At 40.1% G+C, this 26,952-nt stretch overlaps 1 protein-coding gene and 1 long non-coding RNA gene across 2 annotated transcripts; one reads left to right on the top strand and one right to left on the bottom strand.

Annotated features, from left to right (window-relative positions):
* Positions 1–9,950: 9,950 nt before the first annotated feature.
* On the bottom strand, positions 9,951–11,957 carry LOC309711395. Its single transcript, XR_014277966.1, has 4 exons — positions 11,690–11,957; positions 11,564–11,601; positions 10,882–10,977; positions 9,951–10,141 (listed from the first exon to the last, which is right to left on the bottom strand). It is a non-coding gene; the product is annotated as an uncharacterized lncRNA (long non-coding RNA).
* An 11,509-nt stretch (positions 11,958–23,466) lies between these two features.
* Positions 23,467–24,352, top strand: LOC309711516 (GTPase IMAP family member 9-like; the record flags this gene model as incomplete). Its single annotated transcript, XM_082541906.1, has 2 exons — positions 23,467–23,494; positions 23,616–24,352. The coding sequence occupies 2 exons, from the start codon at positions 23,467–23,469 to the stop codon at positions 24,350–24,352; spliced, it is 765 nt and encodes a 254-aa protein (XP_082398032.1).
* Between the last annotated feature and the right edge of the window lie 2,600 nt (positions 24,353–26,952).

A 26,952-nucleotide genomic window follows, 5' to 3' on the forward strand; every position in this document is an offset into this window, starting at 1 on the left:
GATGATAAATCAGTGCAAACAAAGATCACATGGAGATCCCTGTGGGTTAATCATCCTGCCTCTTCCACTGAGTATTCCCATGATCTTTGTGCACATCTTAAATAACTGTGAATCTCTTCACCTGGCAAGTCATTGGTTTCATCCAGCCCCATCCCCATGCTTCATGGTTTCAGGAATTTTACAGCATTTTTTAAGCAGTCTTTTGCAATGTCAGTTTAACCTGATATCACAGTAAAGCGTGTTATAGCCACGCCAGGTCCACCGTGTCCATTTCATGCTTTGGCTTGACATTTTAATAACACATTTGCATGTATGTACATGTTAGCCGCCTAGCCTAATTGTGTTTGGCAATTAACGACTCTGGAATGTACTTCATATGTTTTTTTTTCTCACTACAGAGGCTTGGCTTTAAATCTCTCCCCCTGCTGGTAATGCAACTTCTACATCCGTGTCCATTTTCTCATTTTGGAGAGGCAAAGCAAAAAATAGACATGGTGCAACAGTGTGTCTATTACACAATTTGCCATGATACTGGTTTGTACAGTTTGTGCATATCTTTACAAATACTTATCACTTTAAATTAAGAAAGACAAGAAAGACATTAGGTTTAAAAATGAAAATCATGAAATATGTCCTTGTCATGTCCAAAACAAAAAGGCCTTTTATGATAGGACTTGATAAAAAAAAACAGATAGTAGCAATGGCTGAAAGACATATCCATCTTTTCTGGTAAAAAAACAAAACAAAAACAACAACAACAACAACAAAATAGATCTGGGGCCTGTGCTTCGTACCGCGCTAAGTGAGTTAGCTGGATGAGATTGTTGACGATTTCGCGTGATCCTGGATCGTTCGGTTCCCCGAAGCCCATCCGGGACTTGCTGTCATAGCAACAGAGCCGTAAGCGTAAACCTGCTGGGGAGCAGGTTTACTTTATGTAAACAGGATTAGATCGCGGCCACGCAGGTATGCCCGCGTCATTCATACGAAAGCAACAGCGATATTTTTCCACTGTTTCACCATAAATAAATATTATCAATGTAACTAAAGATAATGCAGCACTTGATCCTTTTATTGATGTCACACAGATACATACAGGTCATTTCCTAAAAAAGGGAAATGTACTATTAACATTCTATTACATGTATGTGATTATTACAGATGTAATTCATATTTCAGAGTAGTAATTGTAAATTACTTCGTGTAATCAAGATGAGAGACCACGGCTATAAAAGCGAAGGTGGATTTGGGAAGCCTGTCGCAGCCATGTCCTGTCCGTATACGCGACCAACCCATTGCGGAAGGTGCAAGATTGATAAGGAGAGTCCTCAGAATTCAGCGTATATTGCGGGATAGACAGGATCCTTTAGCTCAGCGCGACAGTGTGCTCATTGAGAGATATCAATATTCCCGTGAGGGTATTATTTACTTAACCAACTTGTTGACGAGGGGGTGCAGGACCACCACCTGTCTTTTTTTTTGCTCTGCCCTTTTCTTGGTTGCTGTTATGAACAAACAAACAGAGTATTCCAGGGTCTCTTTCCAAGAGACGACAAGCAATATAAGTGATAAATATTACCATTCTGTAGAATATTCTTATATTTCACTTTTACTTGTTCCCATGTTCTAGTGGGTCCTGTTGTGGCTCTAATGTGAAAGGGGATATAATATAACATATTATAATATAATATAATGTAATATAATATTGGATAATATGGTGTGATATGATAAATCTACCCTACCGCCTACTGGTGGGCCACCCAGTGATCTCACATTACTTCATCCAGCTATACTAATCGTCAACAACAGGTGTGTTCGGGGAACCGGAATAGCGAGCTCAGAGTTAGCGCGATGATTTGGTCTTGGATGTTTCATTTGATCTTGGATGTAGTAAGCGACGTACGAAGCACAGGGCCCTGCTCTGTCCTGCTTATCTCAACAAAGGGTTCTTTTTATAACTTTTTAAAAACAAATATATAATTACTATTTTTTCTATTTTTATGTATTTATTTCACAAACTTGTTTAAAAAATGTTTATATAAAAAAACTTGATCACATCATTCTCACAGTACTGAATAGTACTAGATGTACAGTCACGTACAGCTGCAAGTTTCAGCGCACAGGTTTGCTCCATTTGTTTCACCCCTTACAGCACCTGTTTTACCAGGATGCTGTTGGTGACTGATGGGGATCAAATTGACATCTTGGAAGGACTAAAAATAAATAAATAAACCAGCAACTTGCACATTGCCTTAATTCTTTAAACGTCACCTATCTGATCTAAAAACTCTCCAAGGGACCATCACTTTTTTCTCCTGCAGCGTTGATGATGGTGAAATCCTTGATAAAAGGCATGCTTTTCAGTATGACTCAGGAACTGCACAGATATGTACTGCAAGAGATTAAGTTGACTGGTTGCATGATTTAACACTGCACATGTTTTTGTTAGTGTAAATGACAGTAGGCCAAAAAATATCCTGCTGAACTTGTCAATCAAAAAAATCAATCAGTCAAACTCTGTTTGTGTAGCACATTTCATGTAGGTTAGAACAATTTTTTCAGATGACTCACAAGCCAATGATAACACAGACTATGTTTAGCTTAAAGTACAAACAGGCATTCATTGTTAGAAGCGACATGAAGGCTGCAGAAAGACCTGTTTCTACTCACCAATCATCACAGTGGTGTATTGTCAGGACCCCTTAGTGTTAAACTGTAACAAACCAAAAAGCCATTTGGTGTAATCTTTCAACACATATGTGACAGGCTGGGTTAACACCATGAGGCCCCAAGCAGATGTGTTTCACTGGAAAAGTTTGCTTTATAATGTGAAAGTCTTAAAATTGATTTTTCACTTGGTTAGACTACAGAACTAAGTGGAGGCACAGGAGGAGCCTGTCGCAGGTCTAAGTATCAACTGTCTCCAATACCTATTCACTCATACTTTAGGATCAGCATGTGACAACCCACACAGTACTAAACCACCTAAAGCACAGAGGGTGCTATCTGATAACACTCTTAAGTGACTGTAACTGTGCATTCAGTGTTATCATCCAGGGCATCCTAATCAGCAAATTACAAGACTTACAAATCTCCAAATCTCCCCACCTTCACCTGCATCAAAGACTTCCTCACGAACTGCCCACAGAAAGTCCAAATAGGACCCACCTCTCCTTCTCCCTCACTGGAGCACAACAAGGCTGTGTGCAGTCCTTTACCACTATTGAATGGTACTAGGAGTACACTGACTTGCTCCAATTCTCTAAAGGACCTTGTATTGTGCTCAGAGATTTGAATCTATCACCGTGTTTAGAGTAGATGTACATTTAGCTGTATACCCTGAAGAAATTTTACAGAAGTAAAAAAAAAGCGGGAATCCTTATGAGACTGATGATCAGTGCACAGGGGAATAGGTCCTTTGGCAGCCATTCAGATGTACAGCGGTCCCTCGTTTATCGCAGGAGTTACGTTCTAAAAATAACCTGTGATAGGTGAAATCGGCGAAGTAACCAGTGTTTACAATTATTATAGATGTTTTAAGGGCGTAAAACCCCTCACTACACACTTTATACACTTTTCTCTGACAGGCACGAACATTTTCACATTTTTCTCTCATGTTTAAACACTCTCAAAGTTCCAAGATTCGTAGAAAAATAAGTTCGGTATTATAGAATGAAACCAAAGATCAAACCCTGTTTTCAGGTCCAGAACATGGGAATAGAGCAGCTGCGAGAGAATTCAACATTAATGAATCAATGGTACGGAAGTAGAGGAAGCAAGGAGAATGAGTTGAGGAAAGTTTGACTTATCTGACTGTTTTGTTTTGTTTAATGCGCCTCATAATCCGGTGTGCCTTATGGTCCGAAAAATACAGTAACTTCTACCTTCCTTTAGCTTTAACTTTTTGTGCTGTGGTTAACATGTTCCTCTGCCTTTTGGGTGTTACTGCAGGTGCCTTTGATGATGCAAAACGTTTCGTCGACATTGTTGTGCTTGTTGGGGAGAAAACTTACAGGCATACAGTGCAGCACTTCAGAGTCACACTGCCAACGATCGAAGATTTATGTAAATTTAACAAGCTGAACACATTCTGTACTGTACAGGAGCCAGGGTATGGAGGAGATTTATTGACAATGGTCTACAGCTGATACAATGTGCTGTGAAAAAAAGAAAGAAAGAAAGAAAAGCATGCAAAATTGCACAAAAAAAATCCACGAAACAGCGAGGCTGCGAAAGATGAACCGTGTTATAGCGAGGGACCACTGTACTTCCAAAGTGACCGGTCATTTATTGTATGATCAATGACCACCAGGTGTCACTATTGTGTTACCTAGACAACCAAATGTTCCTGACAACCAGGAATTTCTGTCAATGAGATCCTCAGTATGTACTCCTGTTGAAATGTGCTTGGCAGAGGATTCTGGGTGTTGGACTTCACTCTGCGGTTAGTTTTTAAAAAAATAATAATTATTATTATTTTTAGCTCAGATGTAGAACACACACAGGCATATCTTTTGAAATGACATAAAGTTAAAAGAGACAGAATAGGGGTTTTACGTTTCCCTTACTCTGACACTTTGATTTTGATTTGACTCACTGTTTTTTTTCTCATCAGTTAAGCAATGAACAATGTGCCAGTACACATTTTTCATTGCCAAACTTAGATAGCAGATGCCCCTGCTGAACTGCTGTGGATGCTGTGAGGTGGGATTATGGGAGTTGTTGGCTTTGTATTGGTAGGAGAATAACACATAACACATTTATAACAGCTACATTTAGAGAGCACTACAGGACCCACTGTCACTGGACTGGGATGTTATGTCTGGGCTCTCTTTGATCACAACAGGAACCCTGAACGATGGTGAAGACCTTCCCCTATGTTTGAGGCTCAACATGCTAGTGCATGCATGCTTTGTCAGGACCCCTGGTTGTTACATTTTTACAGAACCCCAGAATCCTTTTAACTTTAGGTTTTTAAAGAGTAGGATATCAAACAGGCTCTAATACAGTTCCCTCAATGTCTGAAAAAGACACCATGAGGGACATGAGTCCTGCTTTAGGACTCAATAGGACTCATTAGGTCATCCAACAAAAGGTCTAATAAGTATATGCCATAGTGAGGCATCCCTCTGTCAAAATTCACAAGAGTCACTATTCCTCCTGCAGTTTTCTTGTGCTCAGGGTTAAGGACACATCTGTTGTTTTATGGGCAATAATCTGTGAGTCATGGTGTTCAGAGCATATCTTCTATTTAAAAACTAGGGTAAATAATGTGTTGGCTGCTAACTTCAAGTTCTTTGTTCAAGCATTCCAGTATGAGTACTAGCAAGAAGTATGTAGATTTTCAGTCCAACAATTACAACTACCCTTTCATTCAACACCAGATCTTGACAAGCTGTACTTTCCATGTTCTGCCTGTCAATGAGATTTGGAAAAAAAACCCAAACATTGCATGACTTTTATTAGGTGGCACCACATGAAGAACAAAAGGACATGTTTCTACAGCAGTCAAAGGGAAAATGATTGCAAAAACTGCCACAGACTCAACAATAGAACCTGGAAATTCACTCCATACCATGCACCTCTTGACCCAGATCTTTTTTTTTCACAGTGTCAAAAGATGCTTTCAGTTTTTTATTTGTGAAGCTGTGATATGAAGTGTATAATTAAAAAACAAGAACAAGAACAACAACGAAAAAAGTTTAAAAAGTACCTTTCAAAAGTGATATCTGCTTTTTCCTACTTTAAGGTTTTTGTATTGCTTTCTTTCTTAGATACACAATCACTAAACCTGGTGAAGCTGTGGCTCTTTCAAAATGAGAAGTATAATTTTGGTAGCAGTCCATTGTTTGGCAACCGGCACTAAAGTAAATGACAGCAAAATATATTTTGGTTTGGTTACAGGACTCTCAGGTAAGAGCCTTTCAGCCAGGAAACTCACTGCAGCAGCTACTTATATATTTTTTAAGAATGTCAAACTCAAGATGATGTATATATTTACAATGATATGATGAAAAATGTCCAGTATTATAAAGACAGCTCCAAACAATTTCCCACACTCGGTTCAAACTCAAGTTTAGCATTTGATCACCAGGGTGGTCTGAGGGCTCAACGTCCTCTATAAAGGGCTTTGAGGCAACTGTTGTTGTGATTTGGCACTATATAAATAAAACTCTTTAGCTGCTTTTTAAAAGTTTCCACAGAGTCCAAACTCTGTAGAAATAGAGGCAGTGCATTCCACAGTCTGAGTGCAACAGTTTGGAAGAATTGGTCTGCTCAAGTTCTGAAATCTCAAAAAATGGTATGCTTAATGGTGACTCTCCCCTATCACTTAAAGACTTTTTCAACATTCTTCCTTCTTTAATTTCCACCATTTAATCCTCACCTCTGTCTTCACTCACTTCCTTTTCTTGATTGTCAAAGTCATCCTACGATGCTGCCCTGCGACATTCTGTCTAGGTCGTCTTACAGTCTCTTTCAGATTGCACCTTCTGCATAAGATAGTCTACCTTTGTGCACATTCATCCATTCTTTTAAGTTACCCTGTGTTCCTCCCTCTTCTTTAGTATGGGTTCACCACAGCCATTTCCATCTTTTTTGCAAAAAGAATATATAATTCTGTATTTCTCTTGTCAACACAATACCTTAGTGGTCAAAAATCAACAAAAGTTAAAAATGAAAATTAGATTCATTGTGGAACTGTGTCATTTGAGTGTGATATTAAACCACATAGGCAGAATGTGCAACATTCTCCAGTCTTTATATCTATAGTAAAGGCTAGAGATTTGTAAATGCAGTGGAACAATGCAAGTAAGAGTTACTTACATGGCGCTTTTGAAAAATTATTCTTAAGCTGTGAAATGTAACAGATGCACTCCTGGTGATATAGGCTGAGGTCCACCCAATAGGCGGAGTGCAGGGAGCTGCACCACATTAAAACAGTGAAGAGCTGAGTTTATGTTCATTTGCCAAATAGTAAAGAACAAAAATGGTTAACAGTGCTGCAATCCCTGATGGCAAAGTTGGCTCATTTATATAGACTTCTTCTTTATACTACAGTCAGTGTTTATTAGCTGCCTCTTTTTTTAAATTTCTATTGCAGTTGAAAATATGTTCATTCAAACAGTAATTATAACACTGGGTCTTTCTTTCTTTCTGCAGGTCCTCCAATGAGGATTCTGATGATTGGGAAACCTGGTGTTGGGAAGAGTGCCACTGGCAACACCATCCTGGGTAAAACATATTTTAAGTCTAGTGTTAGCTTGGAGTCAGCAACAAAGACCTGTGAGTTTGGAAATGTTCCAGACTGTGAAAGAAGGATCACTGTGGTCTATACACCTGGCTTTCAAATCAAATCAAATCAAATCAAATCAAATCACTTTTATTGTCACATCACATGTGCAGGCACACTGGCACAGCACATGCGAGTGAAATTCTTGTGTGCGAGCCCCACAAGCAACAGAGATGTGCAAACACAACAACACAAACGAGCAAAATACAAGAATCTAAAACAGATCTAAAACAGATCTAAAACTGCAGACAGTATAAAGAAAGACATTGCAAAATCCATGCAGATTACCACTCCTGGCCCTCATGTCTTCTTGCTGGTCCTGCAGATTGGTAGGTTTACCAAAGAAGAACAAAATTGTGTGGACACTGTAACAACCCTTTTGGGTTATAGCACCACTAGGGGGGGGGGGGGGGTTGCCCAACTATTGTAGTAGCTATGGGGGTCTCCTAGTGGGTGTGTGTTGTTAGCGGCAGCCATTCCATGCTGCTCATGTTCCATTCTCCAAGAAAACACCTTACTGTTGTGACAAGCTGGCGCTGGCGATACCAATCCCTGCGCATGTAGGCTCGGACGAGTACAGCCGAGGAGACCTGGCTTATAAAGTGTAATGTTGCTGACAGCGAATAAAGGTCTGTTATTGGATTTAACTGACTGGCTTCGAGTTATCCGGCTAACCTCCACACCACATGCCCGCTGGACCTGCTAGCCGCTCCTTACTCGCCAGACAGCTGTTACAACACTCTGGAAAAACTGTTTGCACCAATCACCATGATTGGAAAATTAGTTAACAAATGTGGTAACAGGTTTCATGTGTCTGACAACACTAACTCCATGAACAGAGAACAGATTGCTGAGCTTGTCAATTCGTCAGCGCGGTTAGCGCCGCGCAGCTGCTCGCACAGGGTGAGCCTAACTCGCTAACGGAGATTTGCCGCGTTAATGCGGTTATGGCGTTAATGACATTTTAGCAAGATTAACGCTGACAGCACTGGGGTAACCATCAAAGCATAAATAAAGTGCCATCAGTGAGAGGCTGCAATATTACCCACCCCCGAGAGCCAGAGACCACATGTCTGCATACCTGCTCCAATAGAAGGAAGAGCAACACCTGAGATGGACAGAACAAAGGGCATGAGCTGATATGTGAACTACCAGTAATAAAGATGTTGTAATAAACATTTATAGTTAATACTAGTTAGAACAAGACTTTAAATAACTGACACAACATAATTGCTGGATTAAGTTGAGTTTATTATTATCATTATTTTCCATTTTGTTTTGAATAGATATCAAATAAACTGGATGTATAGAAATTGTTCTATTTTACTCATCAACATTTTGTCTTATAAACTAGCTTTCCCAAACATACCCCAATTTTCTGATATACAAAAAAAAAAGAAAAACTGGAGATATTGCCCACCTACTTCCAACCTGTTTTGATCTTTCAATACTGAACATACTGAACAATGACTATCTATAAACGATACTGAAGTCTTTAATTATCTTTTCATCATATTTGATTATTCATACTTATTTCCCTAAGTTGCAAAAAAAAATGTAAATATATTTAAAGGCAAATTAAGTATAAGTAATAAGTAATCTTCTAAACTTGAAGATTGGAGTTACAATGACAGAACAGCTATCAAGATAAATACACACAATAATAAATTCATACTGCATCAAAGTATTACACTTGTACCTTCTCCACAAACTGATACATGGAGTTATCAACACGTTCTCACTTCCAAAGCATAACATTTTACACCAGGTGGCAAATCATCAGTATATTGCACTTTCGGCCACCCAACACGTCCCTATATTATGAGTTTGGAAAAATGAGGAAACGTGAGAACTGTTTTGAATGAATCTACGCATGTACATTTATTTTACGTAAATCGCTTTGGAAAACACTAACACGCTTAAGGTGGTAGTTAACGTTAGGGATAAGGTTATGGTCAGGGCTGTAGTACACGGCTGGAATGCGTGTTACCGTGGGAGCGTTATTCTATTCAATTTCATCCACAATTTGGTGCGTAGCATAGGAACGCGGAAGGCCACCTTTCCATGGAACACCTCGGGATGTGACAAATCTTTGGTATATTACGCGTCATGAGTGAGAACGGGCTTGGAGTTGATCACTTTTTTTGGGACATTCAGTGCACATCAACCAAAGTTAAAGCTAACACAAACAACACTGTGGAGATGGGTCTTTTTCTGTCAAATTTGGAAACAACTGTTCAACTTTCTTGATGAGTTCCTTGACCTGTTTAGAGTCTTTGGAGGTGTTCTTGAATACATGGTAACGATTGCCACAAGCTTCCAATATTTCCTTGAGGTGACTTTGTGGAACAATGAACTCGTTGAGGTTACATTTAATATTTTCCCCATGTGTAAACAGGACGATTGTTTTTTCTCTGATTCTCCAGCCAAGAAGTTTCTCCAGGTTCTCTAATATTCCTCTTTCGCCCTCTGTGAACCTGCCGAGCTGTATCACAAGTAACACCACACACTGCCCTGGCTGACAGTACAACTTACACTCATTCAGCTGTGCCTCTTGCATGGATTTGTTTTCATGACAGAAGTCCGGGGTGTCAACCAGTCTAATCTGTTTTCCACTCCCAACCTTCATCATTCTGGTCTCACACTTGGTGGTTACTGGTGTTGAGCTTGGATAGGATTTAAATGGGGTTGAATCCTGCTGGCTATTCCCAATTGTCAGGGATGGAAGCATTGGCTGCAGGGAGTTCTCTGCAGCCAGGATTGTGTTTGCTGAAGCGCTCTTTCCAGTCCCACCTTTTCCCAGCAGAACTATGTTAAACACAGCATCTAACGAACTGTGGGCACTGCCACCTGGAAGATGTAAAACAGGAATTGAGTTAATTTCTCAGTTCCCAACTGTTCCTCTATGTGGCATCAGGCATTATGTACACTTTGAAGGTAAGACATCTAATCATTGTTTTACCTTTGTTTTTTTAACTGGATGCATTTATTGTGTCATAACTTCTAAGGTATACTAATATTATGCTCAGGTGCAAAAAAGATTCTTTGTGAGTTGAAGGAGCATAGCGAATAGACACCTGAGGAAACATGTGCAATGAATGCTGTTCATTTAGACATGTTCAGGGATTTTTCAACCGCATGGATAGTCTGTATGTATTTTTATAACCTTTCATAATATTTACACTGAGATGTTTGGAGAGTCTGGGATATGGGGTATGTAATAGATAATCTATTTTCATAATTACTTCTCTTCTGAAACCTGTTAAGATTACTATGAAAACACCTGGTTCTACGAAAAACATACAAAAAATAAATATATAAATAAATATATAAATGAATAAATTAAAATTTTTACCTGACCTGTCTGGCAGTGCAGCAATCAGAATGGATTTACTTTGAGAAGTGAACCATGGCTTTTGCTATAATGGTCCACTAGATAGTCATATTTTATTAGGATTTTTTATTTGGAGTTATTACAGTAACAGTAGACAAGACCAGGGAATGGAAAAGGAACATAAGAAAGACAGCAAAGTTGGGGAGAAAGTTAACAGAAGGAGAGGGATTCTTATATGGAGTGGCATTAATACAACCAGGGAGTGGTGCTGGGGTCATGGTAGAGCTGTTCATCAACGTAGAGCCGGTCCATTGTGATGACAGGAGGGGAGCACGTTTGGATGAACCTGCGTCTGAATGAACAAGAAACTGTTCTTGATGTTGTGATGACCTTCTGTCAAGATTAGTAGGAAAAAAGGGAAAACGAAGCAGTGGATGATAACTGATCAAATGTAAAACTCAGTGGACCAGATAGGGATGAAGCTGAAGAGGGCAGACTGAGCCAGGCAGAAGAGTGAAGAGAGAAAAAACTGATATGATATGATAATATTTAAGGAGTATTATTTGGATAGCTAGCTACTGACACTGTGGATACAACATAGAATTAGTATACCTGCAAGGCTTTTAAGACACAAAGAGCCCTGATCGTCAATTCTCTCCCTGATACACAGGATATCATTGTAGATCAAATAGAGAAAATGAAAATAGCTGATGGAGGAGACTAAACACTTGATGTCTACAGTGTAGCTTTGCCTGAAAAGGTTTGGCCAGCCAAAAACCAGAAATTTTACCTGAAATTAATAATAATTTTTAAAAAAATCAACTATAATGGCGTAATTATAGCGGTAATCATTTAGCATTTTCTAAGATTATTCTAATATTTAATAAATAAATAAAAAAATAAATAACAGAAGAATCTGCATTCTAATATATACTTACCTGTTCTCTGAAGGTCATTGTAAGAATGGAAGTCATTTCTGAAAAGATAACAGTAATCACTATGACTGTACACAAAAATATAAATACCAGCTTATCTCAAAATTAGAGTATGGAAATTTTTTTTACCTTTTGCGTTCCAACTCATGTTTCCTTCTTTGCACAATTTTGTGGCTGTAGTTTTTGTAGTCAAACTGAAATGACTGATGGTTTGAAGACCAGTTCATAAATACTGAAACCATTTTTTTCAGAATAACCGACTTGACGTTGAACACTTCGTCTACATAACTGAGTAAATCATGGTTTTCTTGTTTTTCTAAGATGACAACTAAATTTTCTGTGACATTTTCTTCAAAGATATCTTTAAATGCAATGATTTGATTCCCCACTTTTTCTTTAGATGTGCTTTCTGACTCTATTGCCAGTATGAATAAATGAGGGCCAGGATATGAAAGTGCCATGAAGTCAATAATCTTCTGGTCTGGATTCATACATTCATCATCAAAGAATTTAGGAGCACTGATGATCCTGAATGAATTATCTTCTTTCAATTCACAGTAAGGTGAAGGCTTCCCAAAAGTACAGTGACCTTGGAGGAATGTACTTTCGATCTTGCTCATGAAATCAGGCTTTTCTCCAAACAAAGCGATAGTAAACTTGCCAGAATTTTCTGTGGAAGCAAAAGCAATAATAACTTTCAGAAACAATCTGCTTTATTTTATAATAATTTATAATATAAAATCATTCACATATATCTGTGGCATTAAACATAACTAAAAACAAAAAAGCAGTTTCACAGAACAAAAGGGTTGGGCAACTGCTGTGCTAAGACTCTGTTTTTGATTGCACTATTATTCTCCAACAGGCTGGCTGCTTTGCAGCATGTCTCTCTATCTCAGTGGTTCCCAAACTGTTTTTGCTAGGCCCTCCTTTGTTTTACAAGAAAAATGTTCGCACCCCCCTACTGACCGCGCGTGCACGCACACGCACACGCACAAACACATGGGGCAGGGATAGCTCAGTAGGTGGAGTGGTGGCCACATGATCGGAAGGTCGGGGGTTCAACTCCACTGAATGGCTACCCCGAGGTACCCCTGAGCAAGGTGCCGTCCCTACACACTGCTCCCCGGGCGCTGAATTGGTGGCTGCCCACTGCTTCACTGGGTGAATGGGTTAAATGCAGAAGAACTATTTCCCTATGGGGACTAACACATACACATTATTATCCTCCAACCAAACACAATCATATTTTGCTCCACTGCGGTTTATTTCACAGCTCAAACATTTAGTAAACAATTAAGCAAATACAAGTAATCTGCAATAAATTACAGGTAGTAAGAAAATAAACTACTAACTCTTTTACGCTACGTCCACACCTACATGGGTAATTTTGAAAACGCAGCTGTTTCGTCCACACGTAAACAGCATTTCGAATCACCGAAAACGGAGATTTTTTAAAACTCCTTTTTTGCATTTATGTGTGGACGAGGAATACAGAGTTCATCACACAACGTCAAAGGTATGTGCCTTTTTTCACGTCACGTGCGCCACGTTATTGTTTACATGAGATGAATTGCAGAATGGCAGATAGACACAAAATACTGTTAATCTGACTATCTTCTAGGGATGGGTACCGGTATCTGGTATTCTGACATAAACGGTAGTAACCAGACCGAAAAGCAGCACACATTTCGGTGCTTTTCCCCCCCCCTGACATGTCATACACTTTGGATTCTAGCCAATCATTTTACCTTTCCGAGGATAGTAGGTGGGTCCAGGTACGTACGTTCTTTTAGAGCAGAGCTACAGATTAAAAATGCCCAAGGGGAAGCGGTCAAAAGTCTGGCTGTACTTCACAGCACAAGATGCAAACTCAGCAGCCTGCAACAAGTGCTTTAAGGTGATACTGTGCAAAGGAGGTAACTCCTCGAATCTGATGAAACACCTGGCGACACATACAGTGGGGCAAAAAAGTATTTAGTCAGCCACCGATTGTGCAAGTTCCCCCACCTAAAATGATGACAGAGGTCAGTAATTTGCACCAGACGTACACTTCAACTGTGAGAGACAGAATGTGAAAAAAAAATCCATGAATTCACATGGTAGGATTTGTAAAGAATTTATTTGTAAATCAGGGTGGAAAATAAGTATTTGGTCAATAACAAAAATACAACTCAATACTTTGTAACATAATCTTTGTTGGCAATAACAGAGGTCAAACGTTTACTATAGGTCTTTACCAGGTTTGCACACACAGTAGCTGGTATTTTGGCCCATTCCTCCATGCAGATCTTCTCGAGAGCAGTGATGTTTTGGGGCTGTCGCCGAGCAACACGGACTTTCAACTCCCGCCACAGATTTTCTATGGGGTTGAGGTCTGGAGACTGGCTAGGCCACTCCAGGACTTTCAAATGCTTCTTACGGAGCCACTCCTTTGTTGCCCGGGCGGTGTGTTTTGGATCATTGTCATGTTGGAAGACCCAGCCTCGTTTCATCTTCAAAGTTCTCACTAATGGAAGGAGGTTTTGGCTCAAAATCTCACGATACATGGCCCCATTCATTCTGTCCTTAACACGGATCAGTCGTCCTGTCCCCTTGGCAGAAAAACAGCCCCATAGCATGATGTTTCCACCCCCATGCTTCACAGTAGGTATGGTGTTCTTGGGATGCAACTCAGTATTCTTCTTCCTCCAAACACGACGAGTTGAGTCTACACCAAAAAGTTCTACTTTGGTTTCATCTGACCACATGACATTCTCCCAATCCTCTGCTGTATCATCCATGTGCTCTCTGGCAAACTTCAGACGGGCCTGGACATGCACTGGCTTCAGCAGCGGAACACGTCTGGCACTGCGGGATTTGATTCCCTGCCGTTGTAGTGTGTTACTGATGGTGACCTTTGTTACTTTGGTCCCAGCTCTCTGCAGGTCATTCACCAGGTCCCCCCGTGTGGTTCTGGGATCTTTGCTCACCGTTCTCATGATCATTTTGACCCCACGGGATGAGATCTTGCGTGGAGCCCCAGATCGAGGGAGATTATCAGTGGTCTTGTATGTCTTCCATTTTCTGATGATTGCTCCCACAGTTGATTTTTTCACACCAAGCTGCTTGCCTATTGTAGATTCACTCTTCCCAGTCTGGTGCAGGTCTACAATACTTTTCCTGGTGTCCTTCGAAAGCTCTTTGGTCTTGGCCATGGCGGAGTTTGGAGTCTGACTGTTTGAGGCTGTGGACAGGTGTCTTTTATACAGATGATGAGTTCAAACAGGTGCCATTCATACAGGTAACGAGTGGGGGACAGAAAAGCTTCTTACAGACGACGTTACAGGTCTGTGAGAGCCAGAGATTTTCCTGGTTTGAGGTGACCAAATACTTATTTTCCACCCTAATTTACGAATAAATTCTTTACAAATCCTACCATGTGGATTCATGGATTTTTTTTTCACATTCTGTCTCTCACAGTTGAAGTGTACCTCTGGTGCAAATTACTGACCTCTGTCTGTCATGGCTCGGCTGTGTGGCAGGCAGGAGGAGGACCCAAAATGCAAAACTCACACACACGGGGATGAACTCAAAAAGCAGCTTTATTGCTGACAAAAGACAATGGGAGATACAAAACTAAACTGGGAAAAACTAACGTAAAGCTCACCAGGAAACACGGGGGAATCACACACAGCATGAGGGAGAACACGACGCCGAACAGAGGGAGACTCAGACAGAAATACACAGAGGGTAAACGAGGAAAGTGGGCACACACGGGGAACACAGGTGACACTGATAATCATAACGAGACAGGGCGGGGTGAACTGAACATGACATGTAGAGGCACAGAGGTTCCGACAGGAGGAGAGAGAGCACGGGGAAAACACAGACATAACGGGCTGGGGAAACATGAAACAACCACAAAGGGAGACGAGGGCTCATCAATACATAGAGGGCACACAGGGGGGAGAGAGCCATGAAGGGAAAAACACTTAGGGAACAACACAACAGGGCAACTCAGAAGACATGGCCTAAATAAGGAACGAAATACGAGAATACAAAAAACTAAGAATACTGGGCCCACATGGCCCAGGACCATGACACTGTCATCATTTTAAGTGGGGGAACTTGCACAATCGGTGGCTGACTAAATACTTTTTTGCCCCACTGTAGCATTTTGTTAAAAGCTGAGAAATGCGCCGTATTTGATAACTTGTTGTGAGACCTCACACCGTGCACATCTACTGCGGGTGGGTTGCCTGTTATTGGACCCGGAGTTAGCAACATTCCCCAAAAACCCAAAGAGTAGAGTCCTGGCCCCTAGCCCTGCCAGTGTAGCAGAAATGATGACAGATGATGATGGCAGCAGCAGCCGTTCTTCTCTGCGTGAGTAGCTTAATGTTGTTCGTGTATAATTTACGTTGAGTAGGCTAACCACGTTATTAAATTAATGCATGTGAGGTGAACTAGCAAACACCGTTGTAGTTGCATGCGGCTGTCTTCTTGTTTGATGGCAGATACTCCCTTCACCCTGGCCAAAAAGGCTAAAATGACCAAAGAAAAAGTGGAAAACAGCTAAACATGAGAGGCTTTTGGACAAATCTTGTATTTTTTCCATTGATTAAGCACTGCTTCCAGCTAAGAGTGATACCATAAATCCCCTATAGTCTAACATTGTTATCTTTTTACAAAAAAAACAGCTGAACATGAGAGGTTTTTGGACCAATTTTGTGTTCTCCGTTCTTTAAGCACCGTTTAAGCACCGTTTAAGCACCGGCACCGTTTCAAAAGTACACAGCAAATTCAAAAGTGTTAACTGTTTTGGTGTTAATAGTCTTCTTGCAAAAGTAGAATTAATTTTACTCTAAGCAGAGTCACATTCTTTTAATGTAACTCTGAGGTGTAAAATGATAGTAGTTAAAATCAAGTGTTAAAAATGAGTGTTTCTCTGTCAAATCTGGAGGTGTTACAATGGAAACATTAACTCTTGACCTCTTAACTCTGAACTCCTAGAGGGGCTATGACACCAACAGAGTAAATTCACAGACTCCGACCCCAGCACCATAGGCTCCAATCGAAGCCGACGTGAAGCCGTTTCAGAACATTTTGCTCTACATATTTGAGTCAGTGTTGCCAACTTAACGACTTTGTCGCTATATTCAGTGAGTTTTCAGACCCCCTTAGCGACTTTTTTTCTGAAAAGCGACTAGCGACAAACCTGGCGACTTTTTCTGGTGTTATTGGAGACTTATTTATGACGACTTTTTGACTTGAAAGCGCGTATCGCTTTTACTCTCAACAAGCAGCGGTGCTGCCGTGGGCACCTCACCCGTGCCAAAGCGCTCACAGGCGCTATCAGCTGCTATCAGGGCAGAAAATGTTCACACCTATGCGTCCAAACTGCAAATGAATCTCGCATGAGCGAAGCCGCTGCTCCCGCACTGACTGTAACGCAGTCAGTTCTTCTTTTACCTTTATGCTGTTTTGTGGATCACAAGGTTTAAAACTACTTATAAACACACACACAGTAACTCCACCAGAGTGCCAATCTTGGGTCACTTTTGCCGGTCCAGGCCCGGATAAAGGAGCAAGGTTGGAATTGTGACATTAAAAAATAATAATTGCTAAAAGAAATTGAATTTCCCTCGGGATGAATAAAGTATTCTGATTCTGATTTGTAGTTCTAAATAAATTCTAAATTCATTTAAGACGTTTTTTACTCAGTCTATGTCTCTTCCACGATGCTATTTCTCTCTCCAACAGCATAGGTTACAATTAGATTAGCATGACCAATTATGCAAATTAGGTGATGACGTCATTTAGCGACTTCTAGCGACTTTTAGGACAGCCAATAGCGATTTTCCTTACTGAGGAGCTGGCAACACTGATTTGAGTTGTTTGCCATGCTTGCTAAGTCATTTTTTCAAAGATTGTTTCAATTATTATTATTATCTTTTACTTCTGTGGCTCTTTGGAGTTGAGACAAAGCTATGTGAAAGGCATTAGCCATGTTGCTCGGTGATAGCATAATATTATGTTTTAGCTAGCTGAAAGGTATTGTTTGCGGGCAAATACGACAGCCTTGAAAAAAAGCTTGCATGTGAATTTTCAGTCAAACCTTTGGTCAAATACACCTAAAACATTTAGTTCAGTATTACCTGTTGCCTGTGTCTTTGTCTTTTGGGAAAATACTTTACACAAATAATGGCTCAAAGAGGATTCCTTTTTTTTTTTTGTTTTTTTTTTTTACTGTGCAGCAATTGTTTACTGGATTATTTGTGCCATTAATTAGTGTCAACTAATTTTTATTCAATCTCCACATAGGATATGCTTGTGAAGATGGAATATGGGGGAGAGCAGAAGTGCGTTGAAGTTCCACAAAGTGATGAATGAAGGACATGCATATTGTATTGAAGAAATAAGTGATGTTATTTGCATTTACCAGCTCACCTATGTCAGACCTTTTGATAAACAAAATTCTAATGAAAGTGAGAACATGTATACTGTTACATCTTTCAGAAAATGTTTTGAAATTGTGGTGCACAGTTCAGAATAAATGTTTTTCAAAAACCATTGCGTCTTTTTAGTAAATGTTTATTTCCAACATAAATTTCTAGAAGTTCAGAACAGTAAAATTCCTGCTTTTTAGAATGAATTAGAAGATAACTCTTACGTAGTTAAACTAAAATACTCTTTGAGAGTTAATATATAAACTCTTAACACCAAGTGTTAAATTATCAACTCCAGACAGATTTGGTGTTTAACACTAAATCAGAGTTAACGTACCAACTCTCCAAAAAGAGTTAAATTAACACTCTCTGGTGTGGACCCATATAGACACTTTAATAGTGTTGAAATCAAATCCGACAGTGTTAATTTGGACATGCTGGATTTGCTGTGTACTGGTTTGGTACTGGTATCGGATAAAACCTAAATGATACCCAACCCTGCTATCTTCAGGTGCTAGCAGTGTCCAAGCGTTATCTTTTTTTTTTTATAAAGGAAACAACTGTTTTGTCCAAAGTATGCACTAAAGACTTACGGTGTGTTCACACCGAACGCGATGGACACGAATAAAACGCCCCAAACGCCCCTAATTTGACGCGTGCACATTCGCGTCTCAACGCGTGTCCAAGAAAAATCCATCGCGCGTCAAATGTGGGAGGAATGTGGGAGGGAGTTGGGCCAGACCGGTATCTTTGCAAGATGGCAGCTGTCGAGCTAGTGCTTGAAGAGAGAGTCTCCCTTCTCTATGTACTGTGGAGAGCAGAGCAGTGGCGTAAAAGACGTCCTCGCCGTACCTGGGTCCATCAGGTCCTCCAGAGGCGTGAGCAGTTTGGTGAGTTTCACCATTTGCTCCAGGAGCTGCGCCTGGATGACGGCCGATTCCAGCGCTATCACCGTCGGCCAGTTTGAGGACCTGCTTTCCCTCGTCGGTCCCAGCATCGCCCGCCTAGACACCAACTACAGGCGCTCAATCCCACCTGCAGAGCGCCTGTCCGTCTGCCTGAGGTTAGTAAAAGTGTTTAATATGGTAGTCCTTTATTGATACTAGGGCTGCCACGATTAGTCGGCTAGTCACGATTACGTCGACTATCAAAATCGTCGACGACTGATTTAATAGTCGACGCGTCATTTGAAGCTTTGTAAGATCCCAAAAGCAGGAATAAGTAGCAGGATTTAAGAGTGTAATAACGGACTGAAACAGAAGATGGCAGCACTGCATGTACAAGGATGCCAGCTGCCGTTAAACCCCGAAGAAGAAGAAACTGTGTCCCAGAATTCATAGCGCCTACCTGATTGACATGTTTAGGAATTATGAGTGATTGGCTCACTGTAGTGGCAAAAGTTGCTACCAATCAAATTATGATATGTTAAAGTTAAAACAAAACACAACTGTTTTAGATATTATCTAATATACATTTTGTAATTATCCTTATAATTACAAAATGTTTTATGTAAGATTTAAGTTTTGTGATTTAAATCTGACATCACAAAAGTATTTTGGAATTTGAATAATGTATCTTGTAACTGCAGTACACATAATACTGATTTTGAACAATTTTGTCCAGGTTCCTTGTCACCAGGGACTCCTTCACGACCAAGCATTCAGTTACAGAGTCGGTGTGTCCACGGTGAGCCAGATCATCCCCCAGGTAGCGACGGCCATCTGGGACTGTCTAGTGGACAACTTCATGGCTGTGCCTTCACCTGGAGACTGGCGGTCCATCACAGAGGGATTCCAGGAGCGCTGGAACTTCCCTCTGTGCTGTGCAGCTCTGGATGGGAAGCATGTCCAGACAAAGGCACCCCATATATCATATAGGAGACACACACATTGATATACACTAAATATTTATTTCATTTCTTTTTTTGTGGTGCCCAAATTTATGCACCTGCTTGATTTTGTTTAAACAATTATTGCACACTTTCTGTAAATCCAGTAAACTTCTTTTCACTTCTCAAATATCACTGTGTGTGTCTCCTGTATGATATATTTAACTGACATTTTTTTATTGTAACAACCAACGATTTATACAGGAAAATAATGTCTATTAACAAGGTTGCCCAAACTTTTGCATCCCACTGTATTAGTATATTTTGTCATTAGTATAATATGAAATAAATTCTACATGTGTCAAGTCGTGTGCCAACATTTGCTGTGTAGTAGAACTGAGACATTAGTCTTTATAAAAATTTATTTTAAGTAATATTAAAATTCTCACACAGAAATACATTAAACATAAATATATAAAATATAAGAATTTACAGAGAGACAGGAATAAAAAGGACCAGCTGCTCTCCAGAGCAGGAACAAGGCTGAGGAGGAAATACTCCATTGGAGACTGGTGTGGACTCTTCGGGGACTCCAGGATGGCCAGCTCCACCACCGATGGACCGTCCTGGGACCCGTCCCTCATCTGCCTCGGAGCCGTCCTCCCCTGTGGGCCTGTAAAACAGCACAAAACACAAAGAAATGAGAAGACTGCTACTAGATTTTAATTTCAACATTGAAAAAAACAAAAACAGGATATAATCAGATTGGTTGTAGATATTTAGTAAAGGTGATCACAAGGCAATCCCACCAACTAAAAAGGTATCAGTGCTTGCTGTACATATCTGTGGGTGCAGCAGCAGGAGCTCAGGGACTGGGGAGCCAGGAGAAGCAACAGGGGATGCTCTGCTGCAGAATCAGTTGGTTCTATCAATACAGTATTAAATGTTAACAGGTTGAATATAATAATCATAGAGTAGACAGTGATCTCTCATTTATTGCAGCAGGGGTTCTCAGAATAACTAGCCCCTGGTCACGCACTTTATACACTTTTTTCCCCACACACATGAACATTGGTCACAGTTCTCACACCTTTGTAGATTGCAAAACGTAAAAGTATTATTATGCCGCGGTTTGTCTTCATCTGCCTGCCACTTTCGTGCGCCTTTTTCCCTCGCGGTGCAGGTGTCTATTTCCGAATGAGGGTCACAGTTATGGGTGTCTTTGTGCTGTTTTTTTCTATTGGACGCGATGGTTATCAAAACCAAACGTGATAAATTTGGCAAGCGCAGGAGACACGACACGGAGGAGATTTGTCAATCAGGCTGCAGAATGCAATGCTGTACTGTGCAATAAAAAAATCAGCGAAAAAGCGAAGCAGTGACGGATGAACGGGACCACTGTGTGCTGTTTATTAATAAACCAAAAAATATATTCCTATATGACAACATGCATAAAAGCAGAACGGTATTTGTACGTCAGTGGGAAAATAGCGGTGGCTTGCTAGCTTTTGTGCGGCTTCCCCGGGTCAGTGAAAACTTTCAAAAGAGAGATGAATGAACTTACCAGGTTGCCCGATCTCTTCACATATCTTCCTCCAAGCTCGGTCCTTTTTATTCCTGTCTTGGTACAGAAAGCAGCTGGTGTCGTACGGCTCCGGGTTGTTTGCTACGGCATTGATTAGCCTTCCCTCCATTGAAGTATGAAGGAATTTGGCTGGATCTGCCCCTTTGACCTAGGTAACAGCCACGTCACCAGGCTCCTGATTGGTTGTCGCGGCGCGATTTGACGCTGGAGTTCAGCTTTTTCCAACTCGAGCGGTAGACGCGAAACGCGCGTATGCACAAAATGCAACACAAAAACTCACGCGCGTGGTTTTATTCGCGAGTCAAACGCGCCAGACGCGCTACACTGACGCGCGTTTCGCGCGTTTTCGCGACGCAAATCTGCTTCCGAATTTTCGCGGGACCCGCAATCGCGTGTCATCGCGCCTTTCCATTGACTTTACATGTAAACCTGACGCTCTATTCGCGTCCATCGCGTTCGGTGTGAACACATTCCTGTACCAGGTGTCATAGTGTAGCTTGTGTTGCTTTACCTTGTAAGTCAGTCTTTGTATATGTGTGTGGCAACACAACATTGTGTTGTAACTACAGAGAAATTTCACTGTCCATACCTGAAAAATACTCTCTGAATCACTGTGCAGTATTGTGACAAAATCTTTACTGCTCCAAGAAAACAAAATTCTTTAAGATTATACATTTCTACAGGCCAATTCAATAGCAGTGAGATTGACATTTCAAGGCAGAAACTGGCATGAAATGAGCATAAAGCATTACCTTCATACTGTTAGGATGCCTGGGTCGTTGACCCAGAGTTTTGAGTTTATTATATTATTTATCATTTCTAGTCTTTGGTTTCTTTGTTAGAGTTATGTCTTATGGTTATGTCTCTGTGTTCTCTAGTTGCTCTGTCTCCCCTGTTAGCTGTATCCCCTTGTCAAGTCTGTGTCTCTGTGTTATGTTTCCTGTTTTAATTTGAAAGTCAGTGTCTTATACAATACAATACAATTTTATTTATATAGCACATTTAAAAACCACAGGTATGCCAAAGTGCTTCACAGAACGAGTTAGAGCAATAATAAATACAAATACAAAATACAAATAAAATATACTAGCAGGCAGGTGACATAACTAACCAATAATACACCAGGTATAGTAGGCACAACCCGAAAGGCTGAAGGTTAAAACATTATAAATATTAATAAAGCGAAAAAGATAACTTACAGTACACCAAAAATGCGGGCTCTAGGAGGCAGGGAAAGCAAGGCTAAGCAAATAAGTTTTTAATCGAGATTTAAAATATTGAATTGAATCAGACGCCCGAATAGCTCATGTTAATGTGTCTGGTTTTGCTTCCTCATTAGGCCTGATTTGCCCCAGCTGTGTTTCTCTCCTGTTACCCATTCCCTGATTGCTCCCTCTGTGTATTTAAGCCCTGTGTTTCTCTGTGTCCATGTCGTGATCTACCCTTAACCACCGTTTACCATGCTGTAATGCCTGCCTGTGTTTATTGTTTGTATTTTGGAAGTTTGTTACTTTGAGTTCAGCATTAAAGCTGTTTTTTTTTTTTGAGTTATAGTTATAGGTTATAGTTACAGATTCACCGAAAACAAACACTGCTCGTCTAAAATAATTATAAATGAATAAATTAAAAAGTATACAGATGATATATTGCAAAATATGGAGTCCTGATCACAAAGTCGAGAAAATTGTTCATATTATTAATTTCAGATTTTCTTAGAAATTTTAAGAAGAGTTTCAGTTGTTCATGTTGAATATATTAAACAATCTGCTGTCTTTACAGATATATTGAAGCTGTAGAAGATTTATACATTTTGATCGAATAAAGTATGACAGAGTTACTTACCCTGAGTCTTTGAAAAATTCATCTTGTCAGCTGCTTAATAATGAACAGTGTGTGCAGATTTTACCAGAATCTGAATCAGCTTTGAAATGTGTCAGATGCACTCCTGGTATTATAGCCTGAGAGATTAGCTCCACCCAGTGGGTGGAGTGCAGGAGCTGCTTTAGATTAAAACAGTGGAGAGCTGGGTTTCTGTTCATTAGCTAACAAGATAAGAATAAAGATGGGCAACGGTGCTGCAATCCCTGATGGTAAAGTTATCTCATGTTTATACTTATTCTTAATACTGCAGTAAGTGTGTATTAGGTGGAACTTGTTTCAGAGTAAAAGAGTAAAAAGTAAAAACAACAGTTTTTTTTTTTCTTTCTGCAGGTCCTCCAAGGAGGATTGTGATGATCGGTAAAACTGGTGTTGGGAAGAGTGCTGTTGGCAACACCATCCTGGGCAAAACGTATTTTAAATCTAATGTGAGCTCAGAGTCAGTGACGCAAACCTGTGAGTTTGAAAATGTTCCAAACTGTTTGAGAAAGATTACTGTGGTCGACACACCCGGTCTTCTGGATACGTCTAAAACTGCAGACATCATGAAGAAGGAAATCGCAAAATGTATTCAGATTACTACTCCAGGCCCTCATGTCTTCCTGCTGGTCATACAGATTGGTAGGTTTACCAAAGAAGAGCAGAACTGTGTGGATGCCCTGGAAAAACTGTTTGGACCAAAGGCCTCGAACTACATGATTGTCGTGTTTACTCATGGTGACAAACTGACAACACAGGGCATAACAATAGAAAATTACCTGAAAGAGGGCCATAAGAAGGTTAAACAGTTGCTGAACAGATGTGGTAACAGGTATCATGTGTTTGACAACAGTAACATCAAGAACAGAGCTCAAGTTGTCAATCTGATCAAAAAAATTGATGAGATGGTGGCATCAAATAAAGAAACTTACTACACTGATGAAATGTTTGAGGAGGCAGCAAGAATTCTGGAGCTGAACAAGAAAAAAGAAACAGAACAACAGCTGACTAACAATGTACCCTTCATGTCTAATGTCAGGGAAAAAGTTCTTTTGTTTCAGAAGATCTTGGCAAGTGATGAAGCTGAGTAGGGCCACATTGATTAAATCTCAGACTCAAACATGGGACATTACTCTAATTAGTCCTCAGTTCATTTTTTTAATTACACTGGCTCAATTGGTTGTCATTTGAAGAAAAATTAAATGTTAAGTTATAAAATCCTTTCTGACATGAATGGTTTAGAATTGTATTCAACTGGAAGATTTCCATGTTAATATTTTCCAACTTGTACAGACATTGCTCTTTACATTAGTTGTTTATGTTTATACACTATTCATTCATCATTTTCATCAATAAATGAGAAATTTCTTGGCCACTATTGTTTTTTTTGTTTTTTTTATATATTGAAGATCAATCTTTCATTTAATAAGATGCTTTATACAGGAAACGTTTGATTTTCTTAATCTTATTCTTCAATAACTCTTGAGTTGTTTGAATTAAAACAACATTATACTTATCTCAGAAACAAGCCTCCATCTTGATTTTAAAAAGTAGGTAAAAATATATTTCTTAAAAAATCCAAAGATGAACTTTAACATTTGAGCAGTGTGTAAAAGGGCTAGTGTACTGCATTGGCAAATCTGAAAGTGCTGGTGCAACTGGCACTTGTTCAACATTATGGTTGAAGAAGGTTTTCCTCGCTAATGTGCTAAAGTTTCTTATATCGCTGTTGGCCAAGAGAAAACTGATCTATAAAGATAAATCACAAAAGCTTGTTTACATCCTAATGCTCTGTTTCCCTTCAACATTGAGCATCAGCAGCTGGTCTACCACACTAGTCTTTGGTTTCCCCCAAAAAAGTTTTATCCACAATGCAAATGTAAAAACAAATACAAAAGCTGCTGACCTCTCAGCTTTTCCATTGACCCAGGACACAGACATGCCCATGAAACTGAGACTCACTATAGATTCCACTTGGTTCTGAGCAATGTTCCCTCTAATTTTTTATGTGTCTGAGCGAACACACAAACTCCCTGAGCGATCCCTTGGACCACTGTGAGCAACATTAGACGTGTGCACTGTGGTCACGCCAGCATCGAATCCATCCAAGTTACATGGTTTATTAAAATAATCAAATTACAGCATTTACATTTATGTTGGACTACTTTTAATTAACTGCTTACAATGAAAATTAAAAAAAAAAAAAATCTTGTTCTTGACCTGTGTAGTATGTTTACACTATTGGAAATAAAAATAACTTGAACTCCAGTTTTGAAAACACAACTTTATTTATGTTATTTTTTTTGCTCTGACTTGTATTATGAGTATGAGTCTGTGGTCTGGGAGAGAGTCCTGTAACTCACTCTCTGCAAAATACAGGATATAATGTTGGGCAATTACTTATATAGTTCTTCAAAAAAGCAAATGAGTTTTGCAAACAACAAAGGTTTTTTTTTTTTTGCAGCTTTTTACCTAAAAATGCAGCCAAGGCGTTTTTTTTTAAAATAAACATTTCAAACTATTTACAGAACAATCAGCTGTTCTGCATCAAAACACTTTTTCCGTCAGTTGTTGCCTCTGTCCTGCGCACATCTCCAATGGTTGTACACGTTGTCATTAACGTGGCTTCACTCCACATCAGCCACTCCGCTTTGCTAGCGGTGTCGGCACATAAGGACGCTGTCATAGCCTGTCAATGACGTTGATTAGCTGCCTATATATCAATATAAATCGCATCATTTGCTGGACTATGGAATAAGGTGGCCTCGTTCCGGAGCAGCCAGTCACTCACTGACTAACACTACAAAACAGAATTGTTAAAGTATTCATTTTAATTTCAATTCAGGGTAGATTTTTTTTTGTGTGCAACACAGATTTTCTGTGCACAGAGACCGTGCCAGCAGTGTGCAATTGCGCACGCGTGCAGCTTAGAGGGAACATTGGTTCTGAGTTAAGCAGAGTTAAGCCAGGTTCCTGAGACAATAGCCAACTGTGGCCACAAGGTGGCAGTAATTTAAACAATGGTGCAAAGAGGAAATGAGAGAAACTTACAAGACAGGATGGTATCTTGGTGTCTATTTTTACATTTCACTCAACCAGCTCTGCTTGATTTGCTTGCCCTAACAGACCACTATTGGTATATAAGTACAACCAACTAATGGATAACAATTTAATAAGACAGCCTGGTGAGTAGTGATGTGTCGGTCGCGAACGAAATGGCTCTTAGAGCCGGATCTTTGACGTGAACGATGCGAGCCGGCTCCTTATTGCGAGCCGTGTTTTTTTTTTCCCCCTCTTTCTCTCACCCTCTCTCTCGCACTTTTTTAACCGCTTCACTCTGCATGTGAGCCTTGTGCTTTGCGCTGGGAAGAGGGGCAGTAGTTACACTTGCAGTAGAACAGGAACTGTCATGCCTGTGTGTAGGCAGGCAGGAAGAGAGGACCCAAAATGCAGGACTCAAGGAGGCGGAATAAACTCAAAATACACAGCTTTATTGCTGGGATGAAGCAGAACAGAAAAACACTAACTAAACTGGGAGTATCGAATAACTAGACAGGTTGGCAGGCTGGCAAACAGTACACACCAAGGGAGTGAGGGTAGAAGCCGTTAACGACACGACAGAGAACAAAGGAAACAAAGGGCTTATATACACACGGCAGTAATCAAGGGATGAGAGACGGGGGGAACACAC

Source organism: Aulonocara stuartgranti, assembly GCF_965226115.1.
Source record: "Aulonocara stuartgranti genome assembly, chromosome: 7".
In the NCBI taxonomy this organism is placed as follows: domain Eukaryota; kingdom Metazoa; phylum Chordata; class Actinopteri; order Cichliformes; family Cichlidae; genus Aulonocara; species Aulonocara stuartgranti.